This window comes from Rhinatrema bivittatum, chromosome 2 (genome assembly GCF_901001135.1).
Source record: "Rhinatrema bivittatum chromosome 2, aRhiBiv1.1, whole genome shotgun sequence".
Lineage (NCBI taxonomy): Eukaryota > Metazoa > Chordata > Amphibia > Gymnophiona > Rhinatrematidae > Rhinatrema > Rhinatrema bivittatum.
In genome coordinates this window covers 643037307-643056464 of record NC_042616.1, presented here as the reverse complement: position 1 = coordinate 643056464, position 19158 = coordinate 643037307, and the positions used below count along the sequence as shown (strand labels likewise).

Sequence of the window (19158 nt, the reverse complement as noted above, 5' to 3'; positions counted from 1 at the left end):
AACAACGACTACAACTTATTCTCAATCCCTCGTAAGACACGCAGAGGAGGAGGACTTCTCTTAATAATAAAAAAGACCCTCGCAATGATTAGGATCAACAACAACCTTCCCAATAAATACGAAATCGCTCTCTTCGACTCAGAATGCCTACAGATTTACCTGATCTACTGTCCCCCCAAGCTACTAGAAAATGATATTTCCCCACTACTGGAATACCTAATCACAAACATCAACACAAAGAAACCCACAATAATCCTAGGAGACTTCAACCTCCACATAGATGACAACCCCAGATCACAAAACAGCCAAACCCTAATAGACATGCTTGCCAGCCTTCGTATGATGCAACAAGTAAACTTCCCCACTCACAAGGCAGGACACACCTTGGACCTAATCTTCACCAGTCACCACTTTTATGACACATCCGTCTCAGCCAACCCAATCCCATGGTCAGACCACCTCCTACTACGATGCAGAACAACCATACAAGACAACACACCGTCAAATGATAATAATATCACCTCATTTACTTACAGACCTCCCTTTCAACTAAACCTATTAAAACAAGAGCTAGGAAAACAACTCAATAACCTGGACCTCTCCACCAGCAACAGAGCAATACAATCCTGGATACACCTAACAGAACAAACAGCTAATAACATAAACCCCAAAAAAACAAAACTACTAAGAAAAACCAGAGATAAGAAAAACCCTTGGTTCAACACACAACTCAAATCGCTGAAATCTAACCTCAGAAGACTGGAAAAAGAGTGGAAGAAAACAAAATGCTCAACGACCCTTCAAAGATACCGCACTCAACTCGCCATATACAAAAAATCAATCACAAACACCAAGCGCGACTACTACAGCCAAAAGATAAAGAACGCAACAAATAACTCTAATGCATTATTCAATATCGTCAGAAACCTCACTGAAGAAAACAGCAACACCAACACAAATTCCTCAAACAACCTAAGCCACGACCTAGCTACATTCTTTAAAAACAAAATAAGCAAAATAACAAACAACTTTCAAAACATCACATCCACAGAAGACAAACTCGGAACAAATGCCATATCCCCGTGGTCAGAATTCAAGCCCATATCAAACTTGGAAACAGAAAAAATGCTAAAAAAAACCAACCCTGCTCGCCATGACCTTGATACTATCCCAACACGAAGTATGAAAGAAATAGCACACATTATCGCTCCAACAATCGCCGCCATCATTAACAAATCCCTTGAAGAAGGAGAACTACCAGCAGAACTAAAAACCGCAACTATCACCCCCATACTAAAAAAGAAGAACCTAGATCCCACAGACCTAAACAACTACAGACCAATCTCAAACCTCCCCCTAATCGCAAAAATGACCGAGAAAGCAGCTCTCACACACCTCAACGAACACCTTGAGGACAACAACATTCTCCACGACGCCCAACATGGATTCAGGAAAAACCGCAGCACAGAAACTCTCCTCGTCAACCTAACAAACAAGATAATCAGGGGCTTCGACAACAACCTAAGCCACATCCTCATCCTACTTGATCTATCCGCAGCCTTCGATACCGTAGACCACACATGCCTACTGTCGAGATTAGCCAGCATTGGACTCACAGGCAAAACCCTCAACTGGTTCAAATCATTCCTGAAAGACAGATTCTTCAAGGTTACCATTAATAACCAATCTTCAAATCCTCTCCCACTCGAAACCGGCGTACCACAGGGATCAGCACTCTCGGCGACCCTCTTTAATATATATCTACTCCCTCTATGCCACCTCCTATCAACCATCGGAGTTACTTTCTACATGTACGCCGATGACATCCAACTCCTCTTCCCAATAACATCCACAATAGAAGAAACATTAAGCACCGCAGCCAAACACCTAAGCACCATCAGAGACATGCTGAACCACCTAAAGTTATGCCTCAACATGAAAAAAACAGAATGCATACTAATAGGAAGAAACAACACTACACAATCCTCCACTTCCCTCTCCCTACAAATAGAAAACATCAACATCCAACTAAAAAATTCAACAAGAGACCTAGGAATCTGGATCGACAACGAACTCAACCTAAAACAGAACATTGCTTTTAAAACCAAAGAAGGTTTCCACAAACTGCACGTCCTCAAGCATCTTAAACCGCTACTTCACCAGCACGCTTTCCGAACAATTCTACAATCACTCATCTTCAACAGCATCGACTACTGTAACTCCCTCCTGATTGGACTACCAAAAACCACCTTAAAACCTCTGCAACTATTACAAAACGCCGCAGCAAGAATACTAACCGGGAAAAAAAAGTCTGACCATATCACCCCAGTTCTTAAATCACTTCACTGGCTCCCAATAGACCAGAGAATCAAATTCAAAGCATTAACAATAGTTCACAATGCAATACATTCAACGGACAACACAGCTCTCAATGAACTTATCATAACACACAAACCTCAAAGAATGACCAGATCTGCCAATAAACTTCAACTTGAAATTCCATCACTTCCTCAAGCCAAACTCACCAACACCAGGAACAGAGCTTTCTCCATAGCAGGCCCAAACTTATGGAACAACATTCCACAACATTTAAGCTCAATTCATAACATCAAAGCATTCAAAAAAGAACTAAAAACATGGTTATTCAGCCAAACTTTTAGAGATGGCGTGGGTTAAGAAATCCACCCCCTTTCGAACCATTACACATTGACGCTCCCATTCCTTCGACGATCCCCTCTATTAAACACTTTCTCCCCTCCCCTCCCCCCCCTACCCGCCTCTTCCCCTCTCACCTCCCCTTTCATCGCCCTCGTTCCTCATGCAACCTTATCAAGTCTTTACCTGAAACCACCTAACATACCCCGAGCTCCTTCCCAGACCTATTTCATACATTATCCCTCCCCTGCTCAGATTGCTATTTGTTCCACATAATAGCTAATGAATATCATATATTATATCTTCGTATAGATTATCTCCTGTATATAATTTTCCCATTTAATATGTTAAATAAGGTTCTACTCTTTGAATGTTAAAGATAGTTATAAGATATTTGTATGTATTACGTTGTTATCCTGTAAACCGGAGTGAAGGCAAAACGCTATACTTCGGTATATAAAAAACCCCAAATAAATAAAAATAAATAAAATATGCATACCAGGTCATTGATACTCAACTTTTGCTTGGAGGTAATAAAAGTGAAAAGAGACTTCTGAGTGGCAGGTGGTTGGACCATTAGTACCTTTGATTTGCTGAAAGTATTAATATATGTCTAAATGGTACCAGGTTTATGTTATTATTACTAGATTAATCACAAATAATGACATTGGTAAAGGAAAGCGATGTACAAATAAAATTCAAACAAGCTAATGAGGTAAAAATTAGCAAACTATGGCATAAAACATCAAAATAAAACTAACAAATGTAACAAAATCATAATACAGCAAACAGTTTAAACAAATAAAATAAAGCACAAGGCAAATTTCAATGAAATACAAAATAAAATAGGTAAAACATTATTGACGCATTTAACAAGATAAAACATTATGTGCCTGAGTTTCAAAAGCATTTATACGCTTAAAATTGGGTTTTACAAGTGTAAATGCACTTTACTTGAATAAATGGCTTTTGAAAATTGCTCCGATAATTTGTTACATTTACGCATGTACCTCTTTTGTTAATAATCTCTTATGTATGCGGTTATATGAGCCTGTACATAGGGATTATGCTGGTCTGACTAGCAGAATAGGCAGGGAAGAAGACTAGAGACTCACTCACTAGTAAAGATTATAGAAAACCCATACTGTCCCACCCCCTTCCTATGCAGGTTTAGGTGACACAGCTGGGGCATGTCCTGTCCGGAGGGTGACATTTTGTTATCAGTTCTCCATTGTTCTTGGGTTCTATATTTCATATCAACTGTTTTGCATGCCAGCTGGTTAAGGTTATCAGATTAGTCAAAGCTTACTCCCTCCTCCCCTGTCAGAATCCATTTCCAAAATTTTTAACATTGACTGTAGTAGCCATGAAGTTTCTGCTTTTATCTTTAAAGCATTATTTTACTAATGTCTAGTTTGGAGTAACCATTTTTAATTGTCTCCCTGATTTTTACATATTTATTTATCTATTTATTTTCCGCTTTTCGGCACTTAAAAGCGGATTACATTTAGGTACTGTGGGCATTTCCTTATCCTCAGAGGGGCTTACAATCTAAGGCATGGATCCATTAAACCGCAATGTTTTTTCGTGGGAGGGGTCCAACTATTGTGGGAAGGCTGTTGCCGCGATAATGGGGTCCCTTCCCCTGAAAAACATCACGGCTCTATGACGTGTTCTTTTGTCTCGTGGCCAACCACGTGGGGAAAAAACGATATGGCTAGAGGCCATTTAGGAGCAATGGCAGCCCCAACCTCAAGGGACATTTTACAGCAGCCATCACCTTAAATGGCTGCTGTAAAAAAAAAAATAAATAAAATTTCCGAGGCAAAAAGACAGAGTTGAGCGGGAGTCATGACTGAGCCCCAGCTGAACCCAGGGCTACTACTCGAGGCAGCCCGGACACTCAAAAATTTTAAAAAAAGAAGTAAGTCCACATGCGGTGATGGCTCTGGCCCACCCCCTAAACCCAGTCAAACTAAATGTCCATGTCCCCTCCCCCACTCTCTCTGCCCACAGAAAATAGAGCTGCCAGTGTTCCTCCCCATCCCCACCCCAACAGGACCCCTAAATTGTTAAGGGTATCGTGCATCCTCCTCTCTCCTCCCCACACCTTGCCCCAGTCACATGACAGGGGCAAGATCAGGTCAGTGCCATTTTCAAAAGTGGCATCAACCAAGCTGGGAGATGGGGGGGGTCCCAGGCCCCATTGTGGGGCCTGGGACCCCCCCCCCCCATCTCCTATCTCCTATCCCATTCCATCTCCTATCTCCATCTTCTAATTTCTAAGGTTCAGGTGGTGTGGAAGGGAGGTTGGTGAGGGAGAAGCTTGGAGATGTAGGTGGGTGAGGCTTGGGGGGGTTCCCTTAACCCCACTGACTTTTTATATACATTTGAGAGGGAGAGGGTCCCCCCACTGAACCCCAGTGATTATTGTTCATACCTTTGAGGTGTAGGGAGGTCAGGGGAGATGCGAGAGGGTGAAGGAGGGTGAGAGAGGAGTGCACTATACCCCCAACATTTTTGGGGAGCCATTGGGGTGGGGGATAGGAAGGGGGTTACATTGGCGGTGAATTTTCAAAGGAGTTTCACGTGTAAATGTAACATACTATTGTAGCAATTTTCAAAAGCCATTTATGTGCGTTAAGTGCGCTTATGAGGGTAAATCTTATAGACAATTCAATGGCATATACTGTAGCAATTTTCAAAAACCCACTTACACGGGTAAAGTGCATTTGCACATGTAAAACCCAATTTTAAGTGTAAATGCTTTTGAAAATCAGGCTCTTATTTTGTATGGGAAGGAGGGTTGGGGAGGAAGAGCACTTTTGGAAGAACTGGGTTGGGGTGGGGGCGGGGCCGTTGCCTCGTGGACTTTTCTGTTTCTTGACACTTTGGCATGTTTAGGCCGCCTCGCATAATGGCCTTGGGTTGAGCAAGGGGTCAACCATGATCCCCGCTCAACTTACCTGTTTTGCCATGGCAGTTTTTTAGAGGTAGCATGGTCCTGTAAATGTAATATGGAAGCCTCAGGACTCATGTTAGGGTCCCAGGGCTCTAACGTTACATTTATCAAAATTTAAAATGGTGTTATTTTATCATGGCTCACCACTTTCTCAGTTGGCTGTGATAAAATATTAACATCAAATTGGCTAGTAATGAGCTGCTTTGTATATATTTGCATGCATGTAAATCACATGCAAAGCAGCTCATTGTTATAGGGGAGGCAAAATGGGCAGGGCAATGCATAACATCACTCGATATCGCCGTGATAGAGCACTGTCAAATGATATACAGCATATATCACGTGATATACGCTGTTTAACGTGCGTTAGAGCACAACCATGGTTTGATGCATCACCCAGAGAGTTTGTACCTAAGACAACAGAGGGTAAAGTGACTTGATCAAGTATTCATATTAAATCCAGCAGCAAGTCCTCTATTTAAAATTGCCAGGGTGCAGATAAATCTGCTCTACTAGAACTATACACATGGGTGAGAGGCAGTGGTCAGGGCTCCTGTTCTTCAGAGCATGTCCCTTTAAGAGGCAGAAAGCTGTGCTGACTGTTTGGAGGAGTGGGGTGGCTAGGGGACCAGATGAACAGGAAGTGCCGTGCTAGGTAGCTAAAAGAAAGGGAGAGGAAAATGGGTATGAGAGAGAGAGGTGGTTGAAGAGGAGAAAATACAGGAGAGATGAGTAAGAGAAATATGTGGTGGGGTGTCATGCCCTATAATTCATTATCCCTCACGAGAAACCCCACCCACCACCATGTTTCACTGCTCTTCCTAATAACTCACCAGATAACTACACCTGTTTCATCTTTCTGGTACATAAAACAAGACAATTTTAGGGCAGATTCTCTCTTGCGGTTCATATCCCTAAAACTGTTTTATTTTTAGTTCTGTAAAATAGCAAACCAAATCTGATCTGAAGCAGTAAGAAAATTTTGTAGAGTGACTGTTTTCTTCATCTGGAGACCTCAACGTTATTGGAACCCTTTCTGGTATTGCATGCTCTGTATCTCAAGACACACTTTGTTTTGTGCGAGGGACTAGCCTGTCACACTTTTTTTTTTTTTCTATTTACTTAAGACAAGTGTTCCTAGAAATGGAGCAATAAATTTGAGCACCATATTGGGACCTTTGGGTTAGGTAAAACAGCTTCAAGTTGCTGTGCATAGGGAGTTGCTGTTTTTACCCCACTGCATTCAGGAACTTGTAGTTCTGATTTCCTTATTGTAGTTCCTCAGAAAAGCAAGACTACAAGGCCCTGCGTGCAGTGGAGTAATACTTGGACTGGATCATCCTATCCTGAATATCTGGAGCCAGTTGTCAACTCTAGTTGAGAACTGTAAACTGTTAATTCATAATATGGCTCCTAGGGATCTTGGACAAACTTAGGGCCTCATTTACTAAGCAGTTTTCTCATCGACACAGAGTGGCAGAAAAGCTTTAGTAAGCCAAGCCCTTAGATTGTGAGCGTTTTGGAGTAGGGAAGTATCTACAGTACCTGAATGGAATCCGCTTTGATAGTCCCTGAAAAGTAGAATTTAAATAAATCTTGCAACTTAGGTTCCTCCAAGTGATGGGAAACGGAGTTAGAAAAGTAAACCTTTGTTTTTATGGAGATACATAGTAAAACATGCTTTAAACTGGAGAAGAACATCAGGAGCAGCATGTGACCAGTTCAGCAGAGTGAACTGATGGGGGTTAAGAGTCCGTTGATGCATTGGACAGAGCATCGCCCACAGTTCAACAGGACATCTGTTATGCAAAGCAGGGATGTGTTGGTGCTGCCAGAGAGGGAAGGAGTCACTGCACACACAACAGAAACCAAAAGCTGCAATGGGCTTTAATACAAAGCTTAAAATTTTAAAATGTTTCACTTAATGACACTTCTTTGAAAGCCTGATTGAAAAAGGGGGTACATTTTGAAATATTTTCCTTGCACCTATGATAAACAAAAGCAGGAACACATGCATAAATGCACTGCAGGTGGATGCTCACAATCAAACGTGATGCAAAGACAACCAGATACCCCTCAAGGATCAATGAAGGTCAGTTTTAAAAAATGCCTCTAACCACTATGTAGCCACAGCCATTTCTGGTGATTAAAAATAGTTTTTTATAGCTATAAATGTTTTTGGTCAAATAGTGGTTAGGAGATCTTTTATTTTATTTATTGTTTTGTATAAGCCAGGCTGGAAAATTATATTTAGAAAACTCAGACTCAAGCTAAACATTGTTTTAGGAGCCAAGGGAATTTTATTTTCCTTTTTGCTTTTATTCCTTTTGCATGATTTATAAATATTATTTTTTTCCTCCTTGGTTCTCCCACTCCTCCAACCTCTCTCGCTCTCTCTGCGGGCAACACCAGGCCATGGCAGCGTTGCCAGGAATGGTGGCCCTTCCCAAGCTGGCACCAGGGGCCTGGGTTTTTCCAGCCTTGGCTATAGGTGTGGCCGGAGTCCCTTGTATATATTTGCTTCTGTGGATCTGTAGCACTCTCCACTTTTTTTTTTTTAATACATTTTTTTTTTCTCATTAGGGTCGAGCTTTGTTTGTGTAAGATTTAGTCTCCGGCTGATTCTGGTGGGGTATTGCACGGTCTCATAACAATTCCATGATGGACCCAACAAGGGCTAAGACACACATGACACCCAGAGAAAACCCTACAATTATAGAGAGAAAAGTTTTAATTTTAAGAAATTCTCCTTTTTTTTTTAGGGCTTCATTCTAACATAATAAAACCACAGGGGGCACTTCAACAGTCTGAAACTGGCTCCTACTTGGTCTTATCTGTGGTCTTTGGTTCTAAGAACTGCTCCCTGCTTGGGGCCTAGCCAAGAACAGTCAACAGCCCTAAACCTAATCCTGTTCCCAAAAGGATGCAGGAAAACAACTTGAAATTCTGCTTTTATCTCCCATGGATGCATGGTGTTGACAAAGCAGAGCAAAGGATTTCAGTACAGCTGGCTTCCACTGTGAGCTCTGTGCATCATGATTTTGACAGGGTTGTTTGTTCTTGCAATCTGTTACAGATCGCGCTCAGAGACTGTGTAAAAATAGAAGAGGCAGAAGATAATGAAGATGGTAACCCCTTTCTACAGTACGGAAAGTTTTTTTTATGCATTTTAGATAATTCATGTTAATTTGTTTTGCAAACATGTTAATTGGTGCCCACATTCTTTTTAACAATATCTTTTTAATACTTTTGTTTTCATGTTAGGAACAGACCCGGTGGCTTTTTAGTTGTATTCAACCAGGTAAGAAATGCATCTTGATAAATGATCTTTCTGAGAAACAGTTGTTTAAACAGGAATAAAGGTTAACGAATAAAAAAAAACAAAACCCTATAAGTGGGGCATACCTGAGATGAGAGGGAGAGATTAAGATCCTAGTCCAGCATTGACGCTGTTACATCTTATCCTTCCTCCACCACGTGAGTGACTCTGCTAATGTCATCGGGTAGGGGCTTGTGGAGCCTATTTCAGTGATGCCCCTGTGGCGCGCCCCTTAGGACGTTCTCTCTCTCCCCCCCCCCCCCTTAGATTCCAGCTATAGATGAGGAAGAAGAGAAAGGGCGAGCTTCTTGTTTCCTCTCTCTTTTGCCCTCTCGGAGGCCTATGGACTGTCTCGTTATGCAGTTATCTGAATTAGCCCTTATGGATGAGAAGTAGGATTGCCTGCTTTCAACTGTGAAAATTTCAAACACTTGGTCTTACGGAGTAAAATTTTCACCTTTTGACCTTCCACACGACTATTTTTTTTTTAAATGTATTACTTGCCTTATTTCTAGAAATTGTGCATGAAGTCAAGTTACAACCAAATGATTCCAAACATAAAAATACCAATATAATTGCCACCCCCACCATTAGGAAGAATCAAATACTTGTCATCTATCAGGTCACACAAACTTTCTAAGAACTTATTAAATCTTTTTTGCCCCATTACTGTTGCTTATCCCTTTAGCTAGTGATAAGTCCTGGGGTCAGGGGGTGGTCTGGGGGCATTGCGGAGGTTCGGGGGCGGTCCGGGGGAGCGGTCCCGAGATCTCTGGCACAGCAGCCTGTGCTGGGGGCTGGAGAGCCAGCGTGCGCAAGTTACGCCTGCCCAGAGGCAGGCATAACTTCTACAGTAAAGGTTAGGAGGGGGTTTAAGGGATGGAATGGAGGAAGGCTGCGCGGCTCGGCGCGTGCAAGTTGCACAATTGTTATAAAAATTGGGCATAGATTTGTTTGCGCCGGGTTGCGCGAACAAATCTACGCCCGCACGCAGGTTTAAAGATCTGCCCCAATACCTTTTTCACACACACCAGCTCCCAATCTCCAATGCACATACACACTCCTTCACAGGCTCCCCCTCCCCGTCCCAAGCATACTCACACATGTTTTCTCTCTTCCTAAGCATCCTCATGCATGCTCTCTCACCCCCGAAGCACACTCACACATACTCTCACTTGCCAAGCAACCTCACACATACTCTCTTTCAACCCCTGCAAGCACACTCACACATGCTCTCTCTCTAAACCCCCCCCCCCAGGCTTGCGATATCTCTTTCACACACACACACACACACACACACACACACTCACTCTCACCAGGGCCTTCATCTTTGCCACGAGCGGGTCATGCTCCACTCACAGCACGCTGGGGCTTTCATCTTCACCGCAAACAAGATGAGCTCTGCTTGCGGCATGCTGGGGTCTCGTCCATCTTTGCCATTGTATGCGCAGAATTTGGCGATTCTGCTCAGGGGGAGAATTATGTACAAATTCTGTGCTCTGCAGTAGTGCAGAATTCCCCCAGGACTACTATTAGGAAAACAGAACAAGCAAGGCTGTTAGAGATCCCTACACAGAAACTACAAGTTTCCAGAATACTCTCACCTTGGTCACTCATGTAAAACACAGTCAGACTCTCACTAAATACAGCAAAAAAAAGTGATCATAAAGTATAAATAGAAACATGCAGCTGGAAATTGCTACAAGCCAAATTCTGTATATAATGCAAGAATGGAAAAACAGAAACATCACCATTCATCACAAAACAAATAATAAAACCAATACAAAATAAAACATCTTAATAGTAAAACCGTATTTTAATATGAGTCATAAAAATTTCAATATGGTTCCTAAATATTTCAAAAGAGCTGTTGAATAGGGTAACATCCGATAATTAATAACTCAAATTAAAAATGTAAAAAGATTTACCAAACACCAATATTTCAAAACAGCAGACACATAAAATATAGTCCAAAAATCCAAACAGGAATAAAAATATTCCCCACTCTCCATACCTGGGAACCTCTGATTTCTAGTCACCCTTGTCCTGGATTAGTGGAAGGGAAGCAGGGTGCACACTTTATCCTATCTCTCTCTCTTATACACACACATTCCCTAACACGCACTTTCATTCTCTCTCTCACAAAAACATTCATTCACAAAGATACAGATCCTCATACACTCAAGGGCCTTCTCTTATATTCTCTCTCTCACACATGCAAACAGGCTCTCCCACACACTCATTGGCTCTCTTCCTCACACACATCCAGTCTCTTACATACTCACCGGCTCTCTCATATTCAATGGAGCTCTCTCCCTCACATACACAGGTTCTCTCACCTCACACAACCAGGCTCTGTCTCCCTCACACATACTCACTGGTGCTCTCTCACTCACACACGTAGGTTTTCTCACACACACTGGCTCTCTCCCCTACCATATACACACACATATATATAGTCTCTCTCTCTTTCACTTATTTATTTATTTGTTTGTTTGTTTGTTTTTTCAGTTTTATATACCGTCATTCGGTGCAGCCATCATAACGGTTTACAAAAATCAAACTGAGAATAAACAATTAAACATAGTTGCACAAATTAATAGTGGAAGAGATGAAGGGATGGGGGAGAGGTTGGTGATGAAAAAGGGAGGAGAAGGAAATAAAGGGAAAAGGAGGATGGTAATAGTATAGGGATTTATTCATTTATTTCCCCCCCCCCCCTTTCTGCTCTCTCACACTCACTGGCGCTCTCTGCTCCCCATACATACACACACAGGGGTTCTCTCACACTCAAAGGCGCTCTCTCCTCCTCCTCTCCTACACAAAGGCTCTCACTTTCACAAGTTCTCCCCTCACACACACAAGCTCTCAGAATCTCACACTCACTGGCACTCTCTCTCCCACACATACACATGCTTTTTCTTCCCCACACACACCCTCTCACTCACTGACTCTCCCACAATCATAAACAGGCTCTCTCTGGGCCTCTGCTTTAGCAAACCCACGGTCCACCTGGACCTCTTGTTTTGCTGCAGCAGGAGGGGAGGTGCCGGTCACCTTTACTTGCTGCACCGCAGGAGGAAGGGGAGGTACTGGCGGCCCCACTTCTTTATTGTGCTGTGGGCAAGAGTTGAGAAATTAGTGGCTTCATGGGGTCTTTTCTTTTTTTTCGCCACAGGTGGGAGGGAAGGTGTCAGCGGTTCCATGGGGCCTTTTGTTTTTGATCCATGGGTATGAGGCGAGGAACTGGCAGTCTCGCTGATCTTTTATTTTATTTTATTTTTTAACTTGGACCGCAGGTGAGAAGGTGCAAGAGGTGACTCATCAACGTCCTCACTGGGCCTTCTCTCGTTTTGCCGTGGATGGGAAGGTGAGGCTTTGGCGCTGGGCCTTTTCTTTTTTTCAACGTGGGCAGCAGGTGAGGCACCGACAGCCTCACAGGGCCTTCTCTTGTTCCTCTGAGGGGCCTGGAGGAAAGGTGTCTGCGGCCCCACGGAGCCTTTTGTTGATCTGTGGGCATGAGGCGAAGTGCTGTCAGCACTGCTGAGCCTTATTTTTTTTTTTTATTTAATTTGGGCTGCGGGCAGGAAGGTAGATGCTGGCAGCCGAGATTGCAGTAAGGAAAGGGGGAGTTGTGGTTAGGCAGGCAGCTTTCAGGAGGTACAGTGCCACCCTTGGCTGTGGAGTTAATCCACAGCTCTTTCAAGTTAGGTGACTGGATGTGATGTGATGCGATGCAAAAAATAGCTGCTGTGCTCAACTGAAAGGTCAAAATCCAGACAACTTCCGGACATTTTAGCCCTCTGGCTTCTGGACAGTACCTTAAAATAGTGTACTGTCCAGAGAAAATCCATACAGTTGGCAACCCTATTTATTTATTTATTATTTTTATATACCGACATTCGATCTGAGATATCACATCGGTTTACATTCAGGTACTGTAAGTAGAAAAAAGCTTCTTTTTGTTCTGGAGCCTCTCTTAGCCTGGGTCTAGCTATTCCACCTCTGCAACCCCCAAGGGGATCCTAGAATGGAGAGTACCTGATCCGCAGTGATCCCTCAACCGTCTCTTTTCCAAGCTGAACAGTCCTAACCTCTTCAGCCTTTCCTCATAGGGGAGCTGTTCCATCCCCTTTATCATTTTGGTTGCCCTTCTCTGTACCTTCTCCATCGCAACTATATCTTTTTTGAGTAGCCTTACCAAAGCAGGTTGGACCGCATTCCATGAGGGCTCAGGCAATATTGTGAGTGGAATTTTGTTTGTTGTCACATATGAAATATGTGGAGCAGTGACATGGTCATCCTTGCATGCCTTCTCCAAGCATTACCACTTGGATGTTAGGGCTAGGGAGGATGCTGCGTTTCATGAGCATTATTGACTGGATTGCTGGCAGCCTCCCACCCTTTTCAAGATTAGTTTTGGTACATTCCACTCTTGGGCTTGACCTGCTTGAATGCTAAAAAAGGAGAAATTACTACTTACCTGATAATTTCCTTTCCTTTAGTAAGGGTAGGTCAATCCCAGACCCACCCTTGGCTGCCGATGTTTGAATTGTGATTAGCCTTTCTTCAGGCAAGCTGTGCAGAATATGAATTCTGTTCTTCATTGAAAACTGGTAAGTGGCTTCTCTAGTTCTTAGTTTGCTGGATATATTCCTTCTTTTGGCTGACTTCAGTGTTCCTGTTAGTTGAGAAACATGAATGGTTAACTGTTGTTAATGTTCAAGGATAATCAGTTTTGTCCACAGTTTGGCTCTTCCAGAGAATACTGGTGGGCTGATGTTGGGGCGGGACTATATGGCCATGACGTCAGCTTTCTTTCCATCGCCATCTGCTGGCAGAGGTGCATAACCCACTCATTAGGATTGACCTACCTAACTTAAGGAAAGGAAATTATCAAGTGAGGAGTAGTAATTTCTCCATGCATTCCAGTGATAGTTAGGGGGGAGGGAGGGGGTGGATGGGATTTAATAAGTTAGGATAGGGGTAGGTAACTCCAGTACTGGAGTGCCACAAACCAGTCTGGTTTTCAGGATTTCCACAATGAATATGCATGAGATATATTTGCATACAAGGGAGGTAGTGCTTGCAAATATACTTTATATTTTATTCATTGTGAATATCCTGAATACCTGTTTGTGGCACTCAAGGACTGGAGTTGTCTACCCCTGTGTTAAGATGAGCAAAAAGTAATGAGCAGTATAAATTTATAGGCAAGCTAATAGAGGCTTGGGGTTTTTTGTTTGTTTGTTTAGTTCTTTGTCAGTTTTAAAGTGTCTGATCATTTTAACCTCAAATGTCTTATGTTTTTGGTTTGTTTCGAATGTGCCTTTTAGTATCCTGATCATAAGGTCATGCCTATGGCGCCGACCATCAGGGGGCGCCAAAGAGCAGAGATTTGACGGGCCATGAATGAGGTAGGAGTCAGGATCGAGATGGAGGGGGGACGCAAGGCAGAAGGCTCCTAGGGATCCTAATACACTGGCACTGGCCCTGGTTACCTTATATTATTTTTCTTTGCTATCCTTTAATTCTGTGCATTCAAGTAAACTAACACAGCAACTACACTATCCAATTATTTTCTTAGAACAGCTGGGTACAACTTACCGGTTCTGGGCCACAGTTCCAGGGCTTTTGGACCTTGTCAGACTAGCTTTCTTCATGTACTAACTACACTGCCATGGTTTTACTATTGCTTGCTCATTTTCTTTTATTCTGCAGAGTTTAGAATAATTCAACTTTGATTCATGCAGCTTTTTCTGTCCTTTTTTTTTTTGTGGCTTCTGATAAATGCTCTTTGCTGTTCACTTGCTTTCTACTTTACATTTCCGATACCCTTCTATAATACTTGGGGATCTTCATTTTCAGTTTTATTTTATTTTTCCCAGGAATTTGCCAGTGTTTATTTTAGCGAACAAGAATGAGAGAAAATCAGTGAGAAAATTAATTTTATTTTCTCCCATTTTTGTTTGTTATAATAAACATTAATAGATTTCTGGGCAAAATAAAATACAAATTAATAATACTCTGTCTGCGGTTAGATTTTGTAACACCGCCAAACCCTGTTTTTAGGTCAGAACATTTGTGGTCAGAGAGTAGATCATCTGTACTGTTTTTATACTTGGTGTCCTGTACAGAATGCTACTTATATTTTGTAGGTGAAACCTGTTAATGCAGAGTTGTACCAGTCAGTTAATGTCATCAGCAATGTTAAATACCATAGTTTGCTGATGACAATGGTTATTTAACATATATACCTATTTTAGGATGTTTAGCTATTTATAAGTAATCCCAGATCTTAGCCTGCTTGTCTAAAATTGCTGCATGAATGTCCCACCTCCACCTTAAACTTAATGTGGCCAAGATTTAACTTCTTGTCTTTTTCCTCTCCCAAACTGCTTCCTCTTTTTTTCTTTTTTTTCTTTTTCTGTCTCTGTAGATGGTGCTTTCATTCTCTCAGTTCTTCAGCCCATAGCCTTGGGATCATCTTTGATACCTCTTCTTCTCTACTCATATCCAAAACACTGCAAATGTGTGCTCTTTTACTACTATTACTACTACTACTACTACTACTACTATTTGCCATTTCTAAAGTGATACTAGACAAATGCAGCACTGTACGGATAAACATGATACTCAATAATGCTAAAATCCGTCTTTACCTTTCTGAATATGCTACCAAAATGTTCATCCACTCTTACCACCTCCCACTTAGACTATTGCAACTTGCTCTTTGCAGGCCTCCCATTGAACTGTCTTTCTGCAATCTATTTAAAAGTCAGCAGCACAGCTTATCTTTCTTCAACATCACTATGACCATACCACTCTTATCACATCACTACATTAGCTCCCTTATCCACTTCCTCATATAGTTCAAGCTGCTTCTACTTGTCTCGAAATGCATTCAAACTGCAGCTGCTCATTACCCATCTTCTTGTCTCTCTCCCTATAGCCTTCCTTATGAATTCCATTCAACAGGCAAGTCAGTCTTATCTGTGCCCAGGGGCGGATTGACCTATCGGGGGATCGGGCATCCTCCGGTGGGCCGGTCTAGCTGGTCATGTGGTCTCGACCGCGTGGCTCTTCCTCAGCCCAGCCTCAGCACCTCCCAGCCAGCCCCCGCCATTAGACCAAGCCAACGTGGGCCGAAGAAAAGAAGATTAGCCAGCCCCTGCGGAAGACCAAGCCGGCAGGGGGCCGACTAAATTAAAATTGAGGCTGGCGGCGGCCACCGCCGAAGAAATGAAGATGGGGGCCGACTAAATTTAAAATTGAGGGCGTCGGCAGCCGAAGAAAAGAAGATGGGCGCCTCCCAGCCAGACTCAAGTGGGGGCTGGCTGGGCAGTGCCTATCTTCTTTTCTTCGGCCTTCGCCAGCCTCGATTTTAATTTCTTCGGCCCCCGCCGGCCTCGATTTTAATTTCTTCGGCCCCCGCCGGAGACCAAGCCAGGGGGCTGAAGAAATTAAAATAGAGGCCGGCAGGGACCGAAGAAATTAAAACCGAGGCCGGCGGGGGCCAAAGAAGTGAACACCGGTGCTGCTAACCGCTGGCGGAGATCAGCTGTTCAGCGGTGGATCTTGGATCGGAAGGGTGCGTCTGTGTGTATGTGAGAAAGGAACGGTGCTTGTGTGTGTGTGTGTGTGTGTGTGTGTGTGTGTATATGTGTGTGAATGTGAAAAGGGATGGTGCTTCTGTGTGTGTGAATGCAGTATTTATGTGAGAAAGGAATCTGCCAGTTTAAAAAACAATGAAATGTGATAATACATATAACTCCTTTTGAAAAGTTGGATGAAAGATTAAATTACTGAATGTTAAGCATCCCTCTTCTGGAAAATAAAATTTAGCAAAGTGGGTAGTGACAAATACTTAAGCAAAAAAAATTAAACTATTTAAAATGTTCATCTCAGCAAAATCACAAATTTAAGATACTGATGCCAGGCATAATTTAAGCATGAAGACTAGACTAGTTCCAATCTGAAATGGTTTTGCTATTTTTTTTAAGCCTTTAGAAAAATGTATATTTTTAAATGACTAAGACTGGAATCTTCCCATTTAAAAGGGAAGTTGACTAAGGATGCCTTTCGGTTCCATATCTCCCACATGAATAATCATATGACTGATAGTTTGAAGAAAGACACTTGCTTTATTGCCTGAAAGTGCAAAACAAGAGAAGCTGTATGGTGTGGGTGGCTGTCCCTTGGGAGGACACAACCTGCAGGAAGGGTGTCATTTCGCCTTCTGATAGGAATGTGGTTTTCTTATTTAATGGTTGGGATCATCACTTTCACTTTTAGTAAAAGTGAAAAATGCTGCAAGTCTGAAAGCAAGGTGCTTCAGTGAGAGTGTAATGTGTATGTGAGACAGGGAGGGTGCTTCTGTGTGTCAATGTGTGTGCGCAAGAGAGATGGAGCATGTTTTTGGCTGGCTTGTGGCTGTGAGAGAGGGCAGGTGTGTGATTGAGCCTGTTTGTAAGTGAGATAGAACATGTGGTGATTGAGAGCTTGTGTGTAAGTGAAATAGAGAGAGCATGTGTGTGATTGAAAGCCTTTGTGTAAGTAAGAGAGAGCGAGAGCATTGTGTGATTGAGAGAGATTGGCCAGAGCGGTGACATGTGTATGTGTGAGACTGATCAGGGAGATGACTGGTATGTGTGTGTGTGAGAGAGAGAGAGACTGGTTGGGGAGATGATTGGTGTGTGAGAGACAGAAACTGGTCTTGAGGGTATAACTGGTGTGTGTGTGTGTGTGTGTGAGTGAGAGAGAAAAGATTGGTTGTGGTCCCTAAGGAAGAGGACCGTGAGGACAGCTTCAGCAGCTACTGCTGCTTCTGGTGTGGCCTGCAAGGGAAAGGAGTAGGAGAACTGCTGGAGAGGATAAGTAAAGGTGGCTTTTTAAGTTCATTTTTCTTGATTGACTACCATTTTAATTATTGGATAGTATGTGATGTGTCTGCTGTTTGAAATATTTTATTGGTGTTTGGTAAAGGTTTCAAAATTTGCTTGAGTCTTTAATTAATGGATATTCTATTCATCAGCTGTTTTGAAATTATTTTATTAGTATGATTTTATAGTTATGATTCATGATTTATATATCTTGATTTTATTGATTGTTTCATGAGGAATAGTGACATTTTTGTTTTTCCATTGTTGCACTGTATAGAGTCTGGCATGATACGTTTTACAGTTTAGTTTTTGTCTGCACATTTCTATTTATACTTTATGTGGCTTTATTCTGTATTTGATGAGAGTCTGTGTTCTGCATGCGAGACTGAGATGAAGCATTCTTTTAGCATGTGGTTTCTCTGTAAGGATCTGTACTAGCTTGGCCTGTTCTGTTTTCCTGATAGGTGTATTGATATTTTAGATTCTGGTGTAATATTTGTGGTATTCTTTTTCATAGGTGGGGCTGTTATTCTTTGAGTTTTGGCAAATAGTACTGTGTTGATACAGGAGGACCATGCCGAAATATAGGGGTGTGTACTTATATATGTAAATTATATTGTATATGTAATTGGGTACCCATGGGCCAGTATGGAGAAAAATCCCCCGGGCCACTATTTTCCCTCAATCCGCCCCTGTCTGTGCCCTTCTCCTCCATAGCCAGCTTCCATCTCTGCACATTCCACTTTGCTTGGAATAGACTCCTTGAGTTGGTATGTCATGCTCCCTCTGGCTATATTCAAATCCAGTTTAAAAGCTCACCTTTTTTTAAGTTGCTTTTAAATCCTTACCACTTCTTTACAATAAATCCACTTCCCATCTATAATATATAGCCATTCATTCATCTCCAGAACATGACCTTCCCTGCTCGGACATTTATCAGGGACTGAAGAGAATATCACTTGTGCAAATATTGGTTTTACTCTCTCTCTTCCAGAGCCATGAAGTCACTTTTGATATGCTTTGTATGGTACCTACAGTAACGGTATAATTTGTGCCAACATGGATGAGCAGCATCAGATAGTAGTCAGTAGGCTTGATAATTCTTGGCAATCTCCATAATGTCTCAGATATTTGCAGACAGCATACTTCCTCGGGCAACATGTTTGGTAGACAGATGGATGCCTTCATACTCCTCAAAAGCAAATCAGCAAGCTCTACTGCCCTCCATCTCCTAGGTGCAGTGCTTGTTGAGTTTGCAGCTTTGGGGTTAGCAAGTTATGGTTCTTCTTCTTGGGATGGTTTCTTCTCCTCCACTTCCAGGGCTACACATCAGTTTCAGC

General features: G+C 42.4%; 1 protein-coding gene across 1 annotated transcript in view; it reads left to right on the top strand.

Annotated features, from left to right (window-relative positions):
• NSMAF (neutral sphingomyelinase activation associated factor) overlaps positions 1–19158 on the top strand; it is a 267295-nt gene that overhangs the window by 47547 nt on the left and 200590 nt on the right. Inside the window, exons 4-5 of the mRNA XM_029591349.1 lie at positions 8694–8761; positions 8882–8918. Coding sequence (XP_029447209.1) covers positions 8694–8761; positions 8882–8918 — 105 coding nt within the window. The remainder of the gene's footprint in view (positions 1–8693; positions 8762–8881; positions 8919–19158) is intronic.